The sequence below is a fragment of the Astatotilapia calliptera genome, chromosome 16, assembly GCF_964374335.1.
Source record: "Astatotilapia calliptera chromosome 16, fAstCal68.1, whole genome shotgun sequence".
NCBI classification, from domain to species: Eukaryota; Metazoa; Chordata; class Actinopteri; order Cichliformes; family Cichlidae; genus Astatotilapia; species Astatotilapia calliptera.
This window is the reverse complement of record NC_137437.1, coordinates 13,464,864-13,485,047: the sequence shown is the minus strand read 5'-3', so window position 1 is coordinate 13,485,047 and position 20,184 is coordinate 13,464,864. Positions and strand designations below refer to the sequence as shown.

General features: G+C 39.5%; 1 protein-coding gene across 4 annotated transcripts in view; it reads right to left on the bottom strand.

Annotated features, from left to right (window-relative positions):
• The window catches only part of nalcn (sodium leak channel, non-selective), a 70,789-nt gene that overhangs the window by 25,276 nt on the left and 25,329 nt on the right, over positions 1 to 20,184 (bottom strand). For all 4 annotated transcript variants that reach the window (XM_080291178.1, XM_080291181.1, XM_026144024.2 and 1 more), the window contains 5 exons: positions 11,666 to 11,797; positions 10,393 to 10,560; positions 5,452 to 5,643; positions 3,984 to 4,121; positions 3,412 to 3,486 (listed from right to left, as the gene is read on the bottom strand). In XM_080291178.1, the coding sequence (XP_080147304.1) occupies positions 3,412 to 3,486; positions 3,984 to 4,121; positions 5,452 to 5,643; positions 10,393 to 10,560; positions 11,666 to 11,797 (705 nt within the window). The remainder of the gene's footprint in view (positions 1 to 3,411; positions 3,487 to 3,983; positions 4,122 to 5,451; positions 5,644 to 10,392; positions 10,561 to 11,665; positions 11,798 to 20,184) is intronic.

Below are 20,184 nucleotides of genomic sequence, written 5' to 3'. Positions count from 1 at the left end.
GGAAAATTTATTTCCAAGTTGGACCAGTCAAACATTAAGCTGACTAAATAACATTATAAATACCTGCAGGAAATGGTTCAAGAAAAGAATGTAACCTGCCAGTGTTCCCCAGAGCAAATAATCAGAAGAACTGTGAACTACTGTGCATGGATCTTAATAAGACATCTTATTTAACTGATTTGAATCCATCAACCCATCTGTTTTCTTAACCACAGGAGGGCTGAAGCCCGTCCCAGCTGTCACAGGACGCCAGCACATGACAGGGGTAAAAAAGAGACAGAGAACCATGTTTACTCACACCAAAATACCCAACAATTATGTCTTTGGACTGGGAGAAAACCACAGTTCCCAGTGGAAAACCACACAGTTACAAAGAGATCATGCAAACTCCTAGTTGTTCTCAACTGAACCTGGAACCTTCTTGCTGTGAGGTAACAGCATTAACCACTACACACCAGTGCACTAAATCAAACGAAATAAATTAGACCAGTATATGTTCATTAGGAGTCATTTATCATGTTAATGTCAGAGAGGAGTATATAACAAGACTATGATGGATTTCACGTAGAAAACATTCTGCAAACTGGTCTGCTGACTTAGCATCTGAGGACACCGGTCATTTTTTCAGGGCTTCTGCTGTATCCCTTGGATTCTGAGCTGAGACGTCCAGTTCCATCCGCTGATTTTTCACAAGTGCAGATAAATAAAAAGCTAGCTTGCTAGGTTAGCTAACCTAGCTTGCCAGTAGACAAAAACTGATGGTTTTCCGATTTAAACTTCACTCTTATCTTCATGCAAACAAAGCCAGTTCAAATGTGTCTACTCAATAGAGCTAAGATTACAGCAGACTACAAACAGAAAGCTTTTGACACCAAAATCTTGACCTGTGTGGACATCAGGTTTAAAGAGATTACATAGTACATAACACTGGCAGTGGCATAACACACACGGGGGGGAAATCTGCATAACTGAACTGTGACTCTTCCAAAGGCTTGACACCAAATCAGAGATACGCATACATAAAGCTACTGCTAGCCCACTAGCCCATCTTTCTGCCTGCAACCACACTGGTCCTGACATTTTTCATGGGTGGAAGCTAAACACAATGGAGGTTAAGGGGAGCTGACATGTTTGACAGGTTTTACAACTGATATTTCTGAAACACAAAGAGCGTGACCAGAGCCGTGAAAGACAAACAATGTCACCAACCACCTTCGAAAGCATAATTTTCCCCTCAGTAATTTAAAACTCATTGTTCAACATTACGGTAAAAGCACTGCTCGCATTGAGCTAATAATACCACTAATTACGCACTGTATGCAGTGTTCCCTGTACTGTGGGTCTTTCTACCTAAAGCAGAGACTCAGCATACACACTGATATAAAAATATGAAAATTCATATAATATACAAGGTAACATTCTACGATTTGTATGAAGTCACTCTTTGAATAGTTTATTCTGCTTCAATTTGTTGTTCCATTATTTCCAATTAATTTGAACACAGCATCTGTCACTGTGCTCAGCCAACTGTGAAGAAGAAAGGATTAAAAATGTCTCAGGGAGGACAACATGCACACACATGGCTTTGGTGTCGCATTCTTACTCTAAATATTAATTGATATCCAGTCTGTAATCACAATACTTTTAGTAACAAAACAATTTTTGAGCTGAAAAGAAACAAAAAAAAGAAATTCTTTTTTTTTTAAAGTGCTTGTCATGAATACAACTCACACCTGTGATAAATAGTGAGTCAAATAGTCAGTCAAGTCATTCATCAAGAACCAGGCAAAAATTACCCATCACATACACCGTGATTGGTTTCTCATCCCTCATGACCTACATGTGTATTTCTTAGATATGCTGGACCTGTTGCTGGGCCTTTGCCAAATGTTTGCAGAAGCCGTCTCATGAAGGGAGGGTGATTACCATCTATCATTTATTTATAGTCAGCCCTGTATCCATGATTGAAGCACCTGTAAAATAGGCAATTTTACACTCACTGCACCTAATCACTCAGCTGTGGGAAATAACCTGTCCAAGGAAGCTGAGACCTGCCAGCCATCTACTGGTACACAGTTTATATGAGCGCGTGTGTACACAATGCTATTCAAGTTGATTAAACAATTGTGTAAAGGTTTTGTATGGATACAAAGAGAACGCAAAAATAATCAGTGGCTTAAATCTTTAGTATGTCTCTGTTAAGCTTTTCGTAGGGTGAGAACACTAGGAGTGGAGTGGTGCAAGTTAGCCATGATTTGAGTTTTAAACTAGAAGACGATTCAAAAGTCTGAAAAATGAAGCAACAATTTTGTGGATATAGTACATGTGTAGAATTCATTTCATTGTTTAGTCCAATTTGTGACATTTCGTTTTTGTTTCATTTGTTTTCCATTTTTTACTTTTTGAACTACTGCTATTGCAGAGGTTAGAATCTGTTGTTAAAGTGTGGCGTGTGAACAATGTTACACAATGTTTTTTTCATGTTACCCTATATGAGGGTGACCATATTTTGATTTCCAAAAGAGAGGACACTTGGGTCAGTCGTGAAGAACTTTAATAATACTGTTTGCTTAAAGAAAACTTTAACATATGTAAACAATGTCTTCTCTGTGCAGTTAATGAATGGTGAAATAAAACATGTCATATTCACAAGTCACCAAGTGCAAAAAAAGAGGACGGTTAGTCACCCTACTATATACTGCATCCAATATATATAATAATATATATATAAAACAGGAAAAACTTGCATAAAAAGAGTCTTTTTATGCAACAGTGCTAAACATACTCAAAAAACAAATGGTAAAAGAATCAGCCGACTGCCCCAATCAGCATAACAATTTTGTACTCCTGTGTAAAAGGATCTAATGGCAGCAGAAGAATAAATAAGCAGAAAGAAGATTAACAAGAGAAGGTGGAAACTATAGATGACTCGACAGCTTTGCAAATAAGCCAGTATAAAAAACAGCATCCCGTAGCTCCACTACAACACTGCAACACATAAAATCTGAAAATACCCCTCACAAAGCTGTTGGCGATTCACTGATATACAATACAGTACATTGCCATAGTAAATACGAGACCGCCAAGGCAAATCACACAAGCTTAGCGAGGCATTGTCATGACACCAGCTTTATTCACATTATTTGCAAAACCCATGGATGGTTTAGCTTGTTTTTAGCTTGAATTTCAAAGATTTTAATAGTTGCCAGCAAGGCTTGTGTTCTTAATGAGGCAATATTAATATCTAAACATTTGAAGAATGGCTAGTACATCCTATATTTAAAAAATAAATAAATAAAATCAGACACTGAACTTGGCTTATGAGATGGAATGAGGTAAGTATTCATTTGAACAGTAAGCATTTCCATTACCATAACTAGCGAGCCTCTGTATCTGATATAAACTTCTTACCTGTTTGAGCTTCTTCAAGTCTTCATCCAACTCCAGATTGTCCAAAATAACAGCCACAAAAAGACTGAGCAGAATCTAAAATGCAATAAGACAAAGTGCCATTGAACATTTCCTGTGTCATTAATATCATTAAAGTAATAATAAGATGTTTTCAAGTATGGAGTCCGCTCAGTAATTGTATTTGTTGCTCCTTTTCTCACGGGAGACATCCTATCTGTCTAGAGTGAGCTGTGAGTCATCTAGAGAGCGTCTGTGCTGGCTGATGGCTCCCCGTATCAGAAGGCCAAACACTGAAATGTCAGCACTTCTTACGCCTGCAAGTCTGATTAACTGTGATTAGATGTGCCAGTTGAGAGAACAATGAAGGGGCATGGCTCTAATTGAAAATATAAAGAAAGAAATCCATGTATCCTTTTGTCACTTTAAACTTCTAACTAGTTTTTAACAGAGAAAAACACAGAATACAGAGTTTTAATATAGATTTCTATTGTCAATTTACAATGTACTAAAACACAATTCCAACAGTCTATTTAATTAACTTTACATTTCATGCAGCATCATTTCTTCCTCACCAGGGTGGCAAACAGATGGTAGAGGATGAAGTAAATGGCTACAACTGGAGCCCACATATGACCTACAGCCACCAGCGTCTGGTCCATGACATCTATCCAGCCCTCCTGTGTTAGAATCTGGAACATGGACATGAATGCCTGAAGGGAGGGAAGCACAGGGTAAAAGCAAGTGAGCGAGACTGAAGGCCAGAGAAGCCAACTAAAGTGAAAGCAGCCCAGAGCGGGAAAGAAAGACAAAAGCAAAAAGGAAGGAAATCAAACCGAGAAAGACATTTGGCATTTGAAAGATTCCCTTTCACTGGTGAGCAAATCACACAGCTAATGCACATATCCCCTTCTGACCATCTTTCACAACCGTGTGACTAAGATTTCCAAACATAAGCAATGCAGAAAAAGCGAGGAGACAGCTTTTTCCTTTTTTCCCCTCTCCTCTGGTCTCCTGCCCTCTCATGCACTTGAGAGAGGTCAGATGAAGGTGTAGGGAACAGCCAGCTGCGACACGACAGCCCCTGGAGTCAAATGGCACGCCTGCACTTTCTTCTTACCCTTTCTCCTTCAGACAGCACGCACCCAGCTGGCCCCACACCCCCGCCCACCCCAACCGCCTCTGCCCCTCCCACCTGCTACAATGTCCCAGTCACTGCACATAAAGACAAAACCCAACAACAGGTCTGCCCATAGGGAAGACAGCCAAACATGATTAAGTATGACGTGACTGGATGCATCTATGTGAGTGTGTGAAACAGAAGAGGGAAAGTAAGAGAGAGAAGGGGAAACACAGCAAACAAGTGGCATCTGTTCATGAGCAGCCCTTCATATCCCGCTGTGCCCAGGATCAGAGAAACGTTGGAAAGGAGAGAAGGAAAAAATAGGAGATGGAAAGACGTTGCTAATGAGAGAGAGAAGCTTGCGAGCACTTAAAAATCAAAGGAGATGCCACATCTGTCGACCTGTCATGCTACCCATTATCAGCATCTGCAGGGCCTCCCCACTGGATGCATGAGATCTCCTTATTGGTGCTGCTCATAAAAAAAAAAATTCCTTTTGGTGTAGTTTATGTACCCGAATAGTTCAATTTAAATTGCACTGCATGTTTGCCTGAGAAGAAACTATTCCTTTCCATCCCACAGGTCCCCTCTTCTGGATACAAGATGTATGTTATTAAAACACAACCTTGGGCAATTTTGAAAAGGTTGCAGAGTGTAGCACACACAATAGAGAGGCTGCAGTGCAATGGAAATGCAAGCAGCACTGCTTTTTCTTAATTTCTTAAGAACTTAAGAATATTATGCTGAGACAAAGCTGACAAAAGAAAAACTGAATTTTAACTCTTGATGGCAGCCTACTAAACAGTCTCTTCAAATAAATCATGGTTACTGAAGATGTCTAAGGAATTAAGAATGACCACAAACCCACAGACAAGACAATCTTGGCTCTATAAATATACATAAGCTTCAAGGTTGCTTACCCTGGGGAAGGTGGTGAAACGGTCCAGCTCCTCCACAAAGCAGAACATTTGCAAGCTGATAGCAGACATTACGATGAGAAGGCTGGCTGTGAACACCACCAGGCTGCCTAATTTTTTACCTGGTCCGAATATCTTATAGACAAAGTCTTCCAGAGCTGGGGAAATCTTAATCAAGCGCACCACACGTAGCACCTAAGGGAAAGAAAAAGACATCATTACCATCAGGTTGCTTTCTGTGCCCCCCTTTTCATAAAGTTTATAATTTAGGTTTTAGGGAGAATTTAAAATACATATCATGGTTATAAAAAGCAAACATAGCAGCACATGGATTACATATTGATTTTAAAAGTGAGAGCATTCAACTTGATCCAGTGGTAACAGTGAGGTGATACTGTGGTCTGTCAGTGGGATTAGTCCCTAAATTGCCTGTGGTGACAACAATTCCAAAAGGTAATGCATCTTTGTCAGGCTTGGATCAGAGAGTAGCTATTGATCGAGCTCCTCTCTGCAAAGCCTTCAACCACAGGCTTTTCTTCAGAATCCCATACTAGGCCAAATAAACAGCTCTCCCCTATATCCTAGATATACAACAAAATAAAAAAGACAAACATAGGATACTGTTCTAAAAGGAAGCCTCGAGTAAAAAATAAAAATAAAGACAGTAATAACACTCACAGCAGAAGTGATACAAAGTATGTTCCACTCTTCACATACCATGATAGCAACTGTCTATTTTAAAATAAATTAATAATTTGAGGCTAAGGACAAAGCAAACAAGGGTAAATCCACAGAGGATACAAGGCAATTACCAGCAAAAGTCCCCCCCTCCGCGCTTCTTCAAACAACAAAGCTGCTGCTGTCTTGTTTTTATTCTCAGAATTCATATTAGGTACATTGAGGTATTGCCATTATGGCAATTCAAATTCAGACTGAAACAAATCTCCATTCCTTAAAACCAGACGTGACATTAGCAAAAAAGCAGCTTGGTCTGGCGACAAGATGATGTTGACTTAATCAAAACCTTGTTCTTGTATGCCAAATAATAAAGTGTATCTGACACTGATAATTAACAATAAATGACACCCAGAGAATCATTTTCCAGCTGGGTTGGTGCTTGAGCTTCTGAATTCAGCTTCATCCAAGCCAATGCAATTCTTAACACGAAACTAAACTGTGTGATGTGCCATACTGTCACTGTCAAAGATATCAAAGCTACCCAAGTAAGCATTTAAAGCCATATTAATAATAATAATAAATACCAATGATCTTAATTTGAGCAGTGGACTCTTACAAGAAACACTGAACAATTATACCGCTTCCTGCCTCTCTCAATAAATAAATTAATAACGCACACAGATGGGAAGTGTCCATTCTTCTGGCCTATTTATATGGGCTGTTTTGTCTGAATGGACCTTTGTGCATGTTTGTGTGTGTGTGTGTGTGTGTGTGTGTGTGTGTGTGTGTGTGTGTGTGTGTGTGTGTGTGTGTGTGTGTGTGTGTGTGTGTGTGTGTGCGTGTGTGTGTGTGTGTGTGTGTGTCAAAGTTTTACAATAAGCAGGAACCTAAAGAATGAAGCTTTTCAAATGCTCCGTTAGACAGAGCTAAATAAAAAAGAGAATACAAAAACTGCTTTGGCTAGTTTCTTCTAGTGACCTGATTTGAGCCCAGAAAATTTAAATGAATTGCTCATGAAAAAAATGTCATCTTCTTAAAGTGCAACCTGCTTGGAAAAAGATGAAAAGTAAGAGTGATCAATGAGTGAGGCAGAATCAATGCACTTAAATTAAAGATTCTCTAAAAAAAATTACTTATTAGTTAAAAGGATGAAGTAATTGCATTAGAAAAAAATGGTGAAAATATTGTGTACAACCACTGACAGCATTTTTTCCATACACATAAATTCAATCACACTTAACAGAATTAAAATAAATACAATGTTCATTTTGGAAAAACTCATATAACAGTGTAACAAATATCAAGTGAACTGTAGCTTTCAACTGTTCAGCCACAGCTAATCTCTATATTTCCAGGTCTCGAATTGAAAGCCTTGCACATGTGGGAATGGCAGCTATTGTGAGAGAGTCAGCGGGCAGATTGTTTGGTCAAGGCTCATTAAAAACCCATCGAGAAGCCTCTTCCTGTTAGATCATCCTTAGAGCTCTGTCATAGTTACTAGATCAAGGTCAATCGGTTCAAATTTGGTCCGATACAATACTTAAAGGCTTTGTTAGAGCAACAAGGCACCTTCCCTCATGGGCCATTTGTTTTTCTGGCCTGAACACTGGAATGCAAAAAAGAAAAAAAAATGTGCAAACCATTTTGGAGGATGTAAGATCACACCCACACAAGCATTCAAGGACAACACAGAATTTGTAGAGAAAAAAAAAGCATGGAGCACTACAACTAGCACCTCTACAAAAGTGAGGCCAAAGGCATAATACACTGTTGCTTCTATCAACAGAATAACATCCCAGCTGTTTGGCTCATATGCAAAAGTCACATAACCGATCCCTACAAAATACCAATAAATAACCAGAATGTAACTTTTCACTGAAAATATCCCTGAAAACATCAGATATCTACACAATACTGGGAACTAAGGAACATAAAAACTTAATACTAAACTCATTTTATCCAGGGTACAACCTGGACAGGTCGCCAGTCTGTTGCAGGGCTAACACAAAGAGACAGCCAACCATTCACACTCACTTTCACACCTATGGGCAATTTCGAATCACCAATTAACCTTATCCTACTAACTGAATGTCTTTGGACTGTGGGAGGAAGCCCAAGTACCCGGAGAGAACCCACACAAGCACGGATAGAACATGCCAACTCCACACAGAAAGGCACCAGCCAAGTGGTGGATTCGAACCCAACAAGGTTCTGGGGTAAAGAAATTTTAGTCATCAGAAAATACAGTTAGGTCCCTAAATATGTTTAGGCATCTTTAAATTACCACAATGAATTTTAAATGAAACAACTCAGACGAGTTCAAGTGCAGGCTTTCACCTTTTATTCAGTGGACTGAACAAAAAGAAAGAATAAAAATGTGATGAACTTTTTAATACAATCCCTTCATTTCAGGGGCTCAGAATTAATTGGCCAAATTAAATAACTGAAAATAAAATGTTCATTTCTAATACTTGGTTGAAAACTCTTTGCTGGCAATGACAGCCTGAAGTCTCGAACTCATGGTCATCACCAGAGGCTCGGTTTCCTACCTTTTTAATGCTCTGCCAGGCCTTTACTGCAGCGGCTTTCAGTTGCTGTTTGTTTGTGGGCCTTTCTGTCCGAAGTTTAGTCTTCAACAAGTGAAAAATGCATGCTCGCGTCAGTTAATATCAGGTGATTAACTTGGCCATTCAAGAATATTCCACTTCTTTGCTTTAATAAACTCTTAGGTTTCGTCCTGGGATGTTCAGGTCTTTTTGTGATGCCGAGTTCACCAGTGCTTTCTTTCTTTATCAGGATGTACCACTCCTAGAATGGGTTTTTTTCTGTTTTTGCAGTTAAAGGATGGCTTGTTTCACCTTTATGGAGAGTTCCTTGACCACATGTTGTCTGTTCACAGAAAAATCTTCCAAATACAAGCACCACACCTCAAATCAACCCTTTTGACTGCTTCATTGACAATGACATAACAAAGTAAGTGCCTACACTGCCCATGAAACAGCCTTTGAGTCATCATCCAATTACTTTTGGTCTCTTTAAAAAGAGGGTGGCACATGTTAAGGAGCTGAAACCCTTAAACCCTTCACCCAATTTGAATGTGGATACCATTAAATGAAAGCTGAAAGTCTACACATTATGTCCATGTCCATTATATAACTATAATTGGAATATGTTTCAGTAAACAGGTAAAAAAATCAAAGTTGTGTCCAAATATATATGGATCTAGTTGCAGATTGTGTGGATGGATTCATGGATTCAGGGGTCCAGTCAGATCACAACTGTAAATTGTAATTTTACCTCAGATCCTCAGACTGATTAAAGATATACTTTGAATTGGCTTTGGATTAACTTTAAATGTTTACGTCTTAAGACTTAAGTAAAAGGCAATGTTTTGAAAATCACTGATGACAACAAATCAGATGATGAAATGGACATTTCTTTTTTATTTGACTAAAAAAGCCTGGGACATGGGCCTGTTTGCTACTGTGTTGCATCACATACTCTTTTAGCAGCACTCCAAAAGCAATGGGTTACTGAGGAAACCAATTACTTGCCATTTTGGGATCTTTTGTTTGTATATGTTTTTTTTTCTTTACATAGAAGAGTTTTAACATATTGTGGGTGCAGAAACAACATTAACAGTGGTTCCTCAGCCTGTGCAGCGATTACACGTCTGTTTTTAATGCAATGCAGCCCAAGGGCCCGAAGATCCTCGAGACGGCCATTTAGGATTGGCTTTCAGCCCTGGCCCTCGGTGCAGATTTCTTCTCCTGTCTGTTGTTGCCTCCACTTCTTTTAAAAATTTTTCCTGGCTTCAATTTAAAATAAGCATGTTCTCAGTTTAAACATCGGATACTGTGTCTTTGTTCTATTTGCAATTACATATAGAGTTGAACTCTTCTGCACGTTTTTGTATTCTGATATTATTAACATTTTTCACACCAACAACATTTTTTTAAGTAGAGTCCAAAAAATGTTGCGGAGCGTAAACCCGACATGTGATGTTTGAGGGCTCCTCCAATCCCAGAATCGATAAAGACACTCTCCTGATATATTTGGAATCATTATTGTCACAGCAAAACATGAAATAACTTTAAATGTATGGAAGAACAGAGACTAGTGATATGGTTTATTTGCATGATCACGGGAAAGTTACAAAACGATTCACAGCATCTGTTCTTCATGGGACTGATAAATGTGTACGGAATCATGCTTTCTCAATCAAAATACATGAAAATGTTTATGCATGTAGTTGTGCAACCATACCTGAAAGTAGGTAAACTGGGAATGGTAGAGGTCAGGGTAGATGTGCAGAGTGGTTCCCACCACCAGCAGAGATTCAAACTTGTGCAAAGAGGAGCTGATGTAGCCAGTGAAGCCTAGACACCAGATCTTCAGAAGAGCTTCTAGGTCAAACAGCACAGTAAATGCAACCTAGGACAGAAGGGGGAAAATCCCTTTTTGCATTTGACATCTTTCAGGAGGGCATATACTATAATATTCTGTGGATGAACTTCTATTTATGGCTACAATGCACTGTCGCAAAGCATGCTGATATATAACAAATTTTTAATATAAAAAGAAATATTGATGATGAAATTGTCTAAAATAATACAATCCTATTACTAAGAAGTAGAGAGGATGTGTCCAACCAAAAACATCCAACAGAAACATAGACAGCTCAAAAAATGTAGGACAGTGAGATGTTTACCACTATATTACATCAGTACTTTGCCTGTTTCAAAAAGTATTTGAAACAAAAGGAGGCTGATTGTTGTGCTTTTTTTTTTAAGCAAAAATATTTTTGTGTGTGTTTCTCTTCATGCTTTCAGAGGATGACAGACCAGGACTACAGACAGGTCACTTTAGTACCCAGATCCTTTAACAGCAGAATATGGTTTTTTTTTTCTTCTTTTTTATTTTAAATCTGTATCTTCTAGTCGAGCTGACAGCAATAGTAAAACACTGGACTACCATGCAAAGGATCTGAGACATTCTGTAAAACATGCATTTCTCTAAACCGAATGCCTCGTTCCTATATACCCTTCAAATCCTTCACACAGATTAGAACAAATCTGCAGATGGGTGTCTGCATGATAGGAAGGGAAGGAGACAGAAGGCAATATTTTGTGTGGGTTTTCCCTTTTCTTATCTCCTCCATCCAGCTGTATAAGAGAGTGAGGTGTGAAGTGACTGGGATAGTGGGCACAATCCTTATCGTCATTGCTGGTGTGATGTCACCTGCATACAGATGACATCAAACCAACCTGAAGGACACACAGTATCACACTTGTGTATATTCTAAAACGATGAAATTAAAAAAACAAAAAAACAAGAATTACCTTAAAGCTGTTTAATCTTAAAACAGAATACTCTGCGTTTAATTAAAATTAATAATAAAAGTTGTCATAGATTTGCATTCATATATATATATATATATATATATATATATATATATATATATATATATATATATATATATATATATATATATATATATATAGATAGACAGATAGATAGACAGATAAATAAATCTCACCTCTGCCAGGTAAAACTCGTCATAGTGTCTGCGGTAATTCTCGCCTTTATAATAGTTGCTAGCAGCAACGATGACATCCACGGCAACCATGCTTAAGATGAACATGTGGAACACAGATGACCGCATCATTTGCTGTGTGAAAAGCAGAAAGGTAATTGAAGTAGAATAGCAGGAATGCTTTTGTTTTCTTTTACTCAAATAGACACAGGAGACAATTAGTATTTAGACCATTAGCTGGCAGCGAGTTAGTCTGGAACGCTTCCCTCAATTCAGCATGTTGGACAGTAGTTGACTGTGTCAGTCCAATCTGTTCAGACTTTGACAGATTGATTGATAATTTGGACAATCTCTGTCAGTGGAAACAAAAACACCACAGAAAAACCCCACTTGCTTTGACTGAGAAAACAAAAAATGTATTGCATGGTGTTCGATAAGAGATCTGCAATTGTGACTTGCTCAGCTAGAGTTTGTGTTTATCTGAGATTTTAATGAACAAGCACAGACAAAAGATAACACAAAAATATACTTTCAATTTAAACAGCTGGATATAGCTCCAACTGCAGTAAAAAAACAAAGGGTTTGATAGAACACACACTAAAGGAGATATAGTGCTGTGAAAAGTGTGGCCCCCTTCCTGGTTTCTTGTTTTGTTTTGTTTTTTTCTTTTACAAGTTTGTCACACTTAAATGTTTCTGATCATCAAATAAAATTTAATATTACACAAAGATAACCAGCATAAGTTATCTTTGTGTAATATTGAAGTAATGATTTCATTTCTCAAGGGGAAAAAAGCTATCCAAATCTACATGGCTTTGTGTGAAATAATAATTCAATTCAATTTCAATTCAATTCAAATCAATTCTATTTATTTATATAGCGCCAAATCACAACAAAAGTCGCCTCAAGGCGCTTTATATTGTACAGTAGATCGCACAATAATAGATACAGAGAAAAACCCAACAATCATATGACCCCCTATGAGCAAGCACTTTGGCGACAGTGGGAAGGAAAAACTCCCTTTTAACAGGAAGAAACCTCCGGCAGAACCAGGCTGAGGGAGGGGCGGGGTCATCTGCTGCGACCGGTTGCAGCAGATGGCTGGTCGCACCTACCTTGCAGCAGCTGCATGTCCCAAGAGCAACAGTGCAAACAATCGTTTGCAAGTATAACGTGCATGGCACTGTTTCATCACTGCCAAGATCAGGAAGAAAACGCAAGCTGCTGCTGAGAGAAAATTGGTCAGGAGGGTGAAGAGTCAACCAAGAATCACCAAAAAGCAGATGTGCCAAGAATTAGAAGCTGCTGAAACACAGGTGTCATTGTCCACAGTCAAACGTGTTTTGCATCTCCATGGACTGAGAGGCTGCTGTGCAAGAAGGAAGCCCTAGCTCCAAAAGCGGCACCTTAAGGCTCAACTGAAGTTTGCTGATGATTACATGGACAAAGATAAGACCTTCTGGAGGAAAGTTCTGTGGTCAGACAAAACAAAAATCGAGCTTTTTGGCCACAATGCCCAGCAATATGTTTGGAGGAGAAAAGGTGAGGCCTTCAACCCCAAGAACACCGTGCCTACAATCAAGCATGGTGGTGGGAGTATTATGCTGTGGGGCTGTTTTGCTGCCAATGGAACTGGTGATTTACAGAGAGTAAATGGGATAATGAAGAAGGAGGATTACCTTCACATTCTTCAACATAACCTAAAATCATCAGCACGAAGGTTGGGTCTTGGGCGCAGTTGGGTGTTCCAACAGGACAATGACCCCAAACACACATCAAAAGTGGTAAAGGAATGGCTAAGTCAGGCTAAAATAAGGGTTTTAGAATGGCCTTCCCAAAGTCCTGACTTAAACCCCATTGAAAACATGTGGACAATGCTGAAGAAACAAGTCCATGTCAGAAAGCCATCAAATTTGACTGAACTGCACCAATTCTGTCAAGAGGAGTGGTCAAAGATTCAACCAGAAGCTTGTGGATGGCTACCAAAAGCGCCTAATTGAAGTGAAAATGGCTAAGGGACATGTAACCAAATATTAGCACTGCTGTATGTATATTTTTGACCCAGCAGATGTGATCACTTTTTTCTGTTAACCCATAATAAAGTCATTAAAGAACCAAACTTCATGAATGTTTTTTGTGACAAAGAAGTATCTGTTCCAATCACTCTATCAGAGAAAAATCAGAGTTTTAGAAATAACGGGACACTCGGTAGAGCCATTATATTCTATTCTTTACAAGTGTATGTAAACTTTTGACCACAACTGTAAACCTAATAACTGGTAGTGCCACCCTTGGCTGTAAGAACTGCAATCAAGTATTTGCAATAACTGGCAATGAGTCTTTTACATCACTATGGAGGAAGTTTGCGTTTTGGATCATTGTCCTGCTGCATAACTCAATTGTGCTTGAGCTTCAGGGCATGAACTAATGGGCGGATAGTCTCTTTTAGGGTTCAGCGGTAATCGGACCTGGGTGTGGCTAGTGAAAGTGAACTCAGCTTTCCAGACATGTTGCTAATGAATGTTAAGTCGTGATTTAAGAAGAGGGGGGAGTTACTTTTTTTACATAGGGCCAGGTAGGGTTGGAGAGCTTCTTTCCCCTTTAATAAATCGTCTAATTTAAGTGTGACAAATATGCAAAAAGTAAGAAATTGGCCAATACCTTTTCAACACCCTGTATGATGGACATCAGGTATTTAAATTTAGAACAAGACAATAGCAATTTAGTTTTAAGTGCCCACCTGGAATGCATTGGGCATGTGTATGTACATATACAGAGTACAGAAAAGCAAAAAGTCCTACATGAAATTTAAAAGCAATTAAGGGGGTTTCGTTAAATACTATGAGAAACATTGTTCCAGACATCAGAATCAGTGTGCATTCAGACAGGCAAAAACAAGAAAAAGGGAGCAATAAGTGTACGCCGTTTACCCTGAAAAAAGCAGAGGCTTTGAAAGCCTCCGATAACATCACATGATGAAAATAATCACGGAATACGAGAATGTGAAGAAACTGACCCACAGTGATCCGAGACACAGACTGCTCTTTCAGAAAAATGTGGTAATGACGCATTCTTTTGGAAACAATGCGACAGATGTGATCACAGCCCTAAACTGCACATATTGTATATGGCAGGATGAACAGCATGTGAGTGGGTAGAACGACTCACCCTAAAAAAAGACTTGCATGTGAGATTAGCAATAGGAAGGACTGAAAAAGTGAAAAGTGAGAGGAAGACTTTAAGACAGATGAAGATCGTTTGCAACATTGCTGGAAAGATCAAATTCGCCCCAGGAAAACGGGCCCCCTGCCATTCACCCTCCTACACACAAGGACACTTACAGTACAAACTCAAAAGTCTAGAAATCCAGATCTGCAGTCAGTTTGCTTTGAAAACAAGTGAGGAATTATTAGATAAACTTACCCAACCAAGCTACTGAATGACACGTATATTACATGATGTATTGCATGCTGTTTTACCACACTTATGTTTACCTGACAAAAATCTCTTACAGTACAAAAACAGACTTCTGTCAGGAGCAATGGCACTGGTAGCACACCTTGATCATTGCCAGTATTCTGTCTCCTATATGTCTATATTGTTTTCTTTTACTTCTGGCTTTTTCTAACCTTAACCAAATACCTTTAGCTTCCTAATAAAGCAAACTAAAAAGCAGCAGACTGTTAACCAGCAGGGCTGCATTGCAATTAAAGAGGGTTAAAAAGGGAGGGGTTAAAAGGAGCAGTTTTGAGGTTAAGCACACAGGTTCAAGGGCAATTGTGGGTATAAATCGGTTAGACATATGTCTAAATTCTACTGAGTTCACGTTCCTTCATCTTAAATACGAAGAGGCAATACTAAGTTAGTAATATCCCTAAGTTTCTGACAGCTTAAAATAAACTTGGGCTTTAAATCCAGGCTAACAAAGGAGTGTTTGGCTGCCCTCTCTGGTTGAAACTTTCTAGTGCGATTCCCGTATCATGCATGCTGGGTTGGATGTGATCAAAAATTCACTCGACTGGTCAAGCAACAGCACCCTAACTTTTACATCACGGCAGGTGGATGAAAACTTAAACCACTGGATGTCAGCAAAAACAAGATCTTCAGCTGGTGTTAAGGTGCTCTTTAAGATGATGTCATTTGCATAAGACCCAGTCATATACAGAGCTATGAAACTGCCAGTATAGTCAGCCAAATCTTTCACAAATCTTTTTCTTTTTTCACTTCATGTTTGTTGTAAAATTCTTCCTACTTTTGAAAACTCAACTTACTGGCTAGGCTAACAGAGCTCATAGCCTTGAGGATGGGTGTTTTTGTGTCGAACTTACACATGCCCACTCTAGACACACAGTGCTTAAGCTCCCTGACTGAGATTGGACGTGACAAAGCAGTTTGACATTTCCAGCAACCAGACGTTCTCCCCCATGGGTGTTTTGGCTGAATGGATCTGTGCGTGTGTGTGTGTGTGTGTGTGTGTGTGTGTGTGTGTGTGTGTGTGTGCGTGTGTGTGTGTGTGTGTGTGTGTGTGTGTGTGTGTGTGTGAAGAAGCAAGACAGAGGCATACTGACAGAGAGCAGAAAGTACATGCTTGTGTGTATGAAAGTCAATTTTCTTAAGGTCCTGACTTTGCCCATATTCTCTGTCAGCTTTTGGGAATCACATCTCTAAGAAAACCTGGAGAGCAGTGTCTACTTCGAACATCTGTCATATGGAGATAGAGCCCTGTAACCATTCACGTCTGCCACAAAACAACCTTTTGATCTTGCCCTCACGCTGCCATTTGCGCCAAATTGCCTAAACATGCAGAGCAATTCACCGTATAACACTCTCCATGTTGTTCCAAAGGCAAAATGGCTGAGTTTCCCTAATGCAGCTGATGACACTGGCACACCCTGTATGGCCTCAAGATGTCAGAATCAATTTAAGAGCATCAACTGCAGTACAAGAAGGCTCTCCCCTGCTGTTTGATGTTCCTCGGCTTGTATGTCTCTGAAATCCTTTGCCACTTGTTTGATGGATGCTATTTATTCGAGCTGCCTCTGGCACAATCATGCGTGCGCGCAGATACACACACACACACACACACACACACACACACACACACGAATATATGAAGTTGATGATTGCTGAAATAGAATAGAACATTTTAATCAATTTCTTGTTTTCTCCCAAATCTATGACATGACAATATACAGATACTAAACTATATATAAGCATCCACATATTTGAAATGTAATGTCCACCTCACATTTACTAGCAACTGCTTCCTGAAGAAAAGTTACTAATGACAGAGAGAGAGAGAGAGAGAGCGATGATGAATTCAAGTGTTGCAAGCAGCTACACATTAAGTTGCGATTTTGTCTTTTTTCCAGTGAATAATAGCACAATTTTCTCCGTGAGTGAAGCAAACTTTAATTTCCAATACATAGCACAGCATACCTCCGACATGCAGCGTGTACTCAGCTCTTATGTTCTAGACTGCAACAGATTGTCCATGATGGAAATTATACATGCAAATAGCGTTGTGGAGAAAAGATCATTTCGACTGGCATGCAAATTGGTATCTAGGGAAAAAGAGCACTCAGTGTGTGTTTTTCTCTGGTAAAATTAAAAGTGCAATTGAAAAAAATACAAAGGAATAGGTAATGAACATCTATTTCTCTTTTTGTGAAGACTTCTCGTTACTTGACTTGTGCACTTTTGTTCCTTAGTGCTAAGTCAATCTGAACAGTGAAGCAAATTCTCACTCTCACTAAAGGCTCTGGTCAGTGAAGAATAAACCATAATCTCACCAAAGAGCTGAGACAACATTCAGCTGTCCTCATATAAGAGATGTAGCGACACAAGCCGCTGTAAGTAAAGAGACCGATCCTCTGAATGATGGGAAAATATCCATAATATCTGGAAATTTTCCAGGGCCTGCAACTGTAACACAATCAACAAAGAGACGCAGACTGGCTGCTTCCTCGTCTTCTGTCTGTTCCCTCAGACTGCCAAGGAGGACAAATGCTCTTTCCGCTGGTACATGAGAGGAGTGTAGCACATGTGCACATAGCTGGCAGGGAAAAGCAGTAGTCACACAGGAATTGTCACCAACAGACTGGGCCATGTTCTGGCACCTACTGCTGCTACAGTTTTCTCTCCTGTTTACTGAGATTAAGAAGAACTTGAGTGGGATTACAGACTGTTTTGCTTGAGTTATTTTTTAAGTCTCTATACTTGACAAAGAGTTCTCTTAAGGCTTTTTTATTCCAACCGAATTAAAAAAAATAAATGAATAAAATATGCAAACCAAACATCGTAATTCAGAAGCCTACTGTCAAATTAAGATATCAACACAGAGTTATTGTAATTCAAAGCTTTTGGCTGAAGGAGTGGGTGCATAAAGTCTTACTGGGCTGTGGATCAAGTTAAGTGGGTGCCCCTTGACTTATTACGGCCTTGACTACAGCAGGCTGACTCATGTCTCTGGCTGGAAAAAGGGTCTTAATAAAACATGATGGTCTCCCTTTCTCCCTTTAATATCTGCTGGCTTTGCCACCTCTGCGTCCATTCCGTGTCATAGTCCTAGAATAGGACTGTGTGGTGTATCTAATTTCAGAAAATATATCACTGTGCTCCTGACTAGACTGAAAGAACAATTACATTCAGAGCTGATCTCACAGGAACAGTCACATGTTGTTCACTTTCTTCTTGCAGATGATCCATTTCACATCACACACATATGCACTACCTACCTTGCTATGTCTTTCTTTTCTGCATCCTGTGTTCTCCTCATCTAATTTCCCTTCTTTGTACCCTCTTTCTCCTTCCATGCAGAGTCAAACTGACCTTAACCTTCACACATTGTAGATCTTTGTGTTTGTGTGGCTGCCTAAAAGTATACGAGTGGTGTCACTGAGAAGATCCAGAAGACAAAGGGCAGGGACAAATAGGGAGCTCAAGAGAATCAATAACCTCTGGCTTTAGGGAGAGAGAGGTCAAAAAGATCCTCCTTTTGCTCAGTAAGCTAGTGGTTTATCCATCACACTGCATTTAGCGCTGCAGATGAGGAGTGAGGAACAGCAACTGCTCATTGGCAAAGAGACAACGCAAAATTAAACACATGACTTTGCTGGATTACTAGAAGACCTGAACATTCATTATTGCTTTTCCACTTTCCCTAAGTGGTCATTTGAAGCTCTTTTAATTATTGACTCCAATAGTATATATCTGCAGTGAGTATTTCTCTTTATTTTGCCTATAGCAGCCAAAGCACCAATCTGCAGTATAATTATGGCACGGTGGAGCATCAGGGGCTAATTAGCAGACCAAATCTATGGGGAAAGGAACAGAATGCTTCATTAACCTCCACCGGTCTCCGACTGAAAACCCTTAAATAAATACTGTCCAAGCAGTCTGTGTGATTAAAATATAGCAAAGAGAGACCTTCTGAATGTAAGATGGCTCCTACAGGCACTACTAAAAACTCACAGGAACACTCGTGCATGTCTTTTGTTCTCACAGGCCTTAATTCTGAACTCTACTGCTGATTATAATGTCTAAACATAAAAATATGCTTTTAATGCAATAGCAAAGAGAAACATGCAAATATGTATATGAAAATGACTGTTGGTAGATTTCATGAGCACAAATATGCAAATGTAAAGTTTTTACTGTCCGAAAGCGAAAAGAACAGAATATTCTAATTCAACAAAGATGACAACCAGGATGCCATATGTTGTCAAAACTTTGATTAAGACTATACTGCTGTAAGACAGCATTAGTTAAAAATGAGATAATAAAAACATTAGAAAAACAGCTGTTAGAGTGGACGAGGAAAGTGAAGGTGCTCCCTGCTTAGAGGGCTATTTTTGTTTGTAGCCCCTCAGGAGAGGAAGCTGCCATTTCCTCCCCGTCTCCAAAAAGAGCAGGTGGTTAATCAATTATGTGCTATCTCCAACTGCTGCAGCCAGATTGGACCAAGACAGATCCAGATTGACACACACGCACACGAACAAATACGCAGACGTCTGCAGGCAGATCGCCGGGCTGCCTGTCGAAGACGCAGAGGCCTGACCGGACACTTGCACGTAGTTTCAAAGACATTCCGACGGTAATAGGTGAGCCGGCAGCAGACAAAGACAGGATGCACACGGGTCTCCTATCTGCAGAAAGCACCCACCTGCCAGCGCTGAAACATTTTAATCATTTGACGGCCAATTACTCTGGAGCCAGATAGAGCAGAACAGAAACTCACACTTCACTTCCCCAGCACTCACAGATGGCCCTGCAGGCTGGATCTCCACTACCTGTCTTCACTCTACCTGTCAAGTCAGCTAACACTGTTCCCTTCTGATATGGATGAAAAAGCAAAGAAATACAGTGTTTGGCAAGGCTTTAAAGAAAGCGTGCAAGGGGCATCCATCAATAATCTGATACTGGTGTAATATGGCATGCCTTCTCACACCAACCATTACATCAGAGAAGAGAAATGTGTGGGTTTTTTTTAAATCACATTTACATACATACATAACTACTGT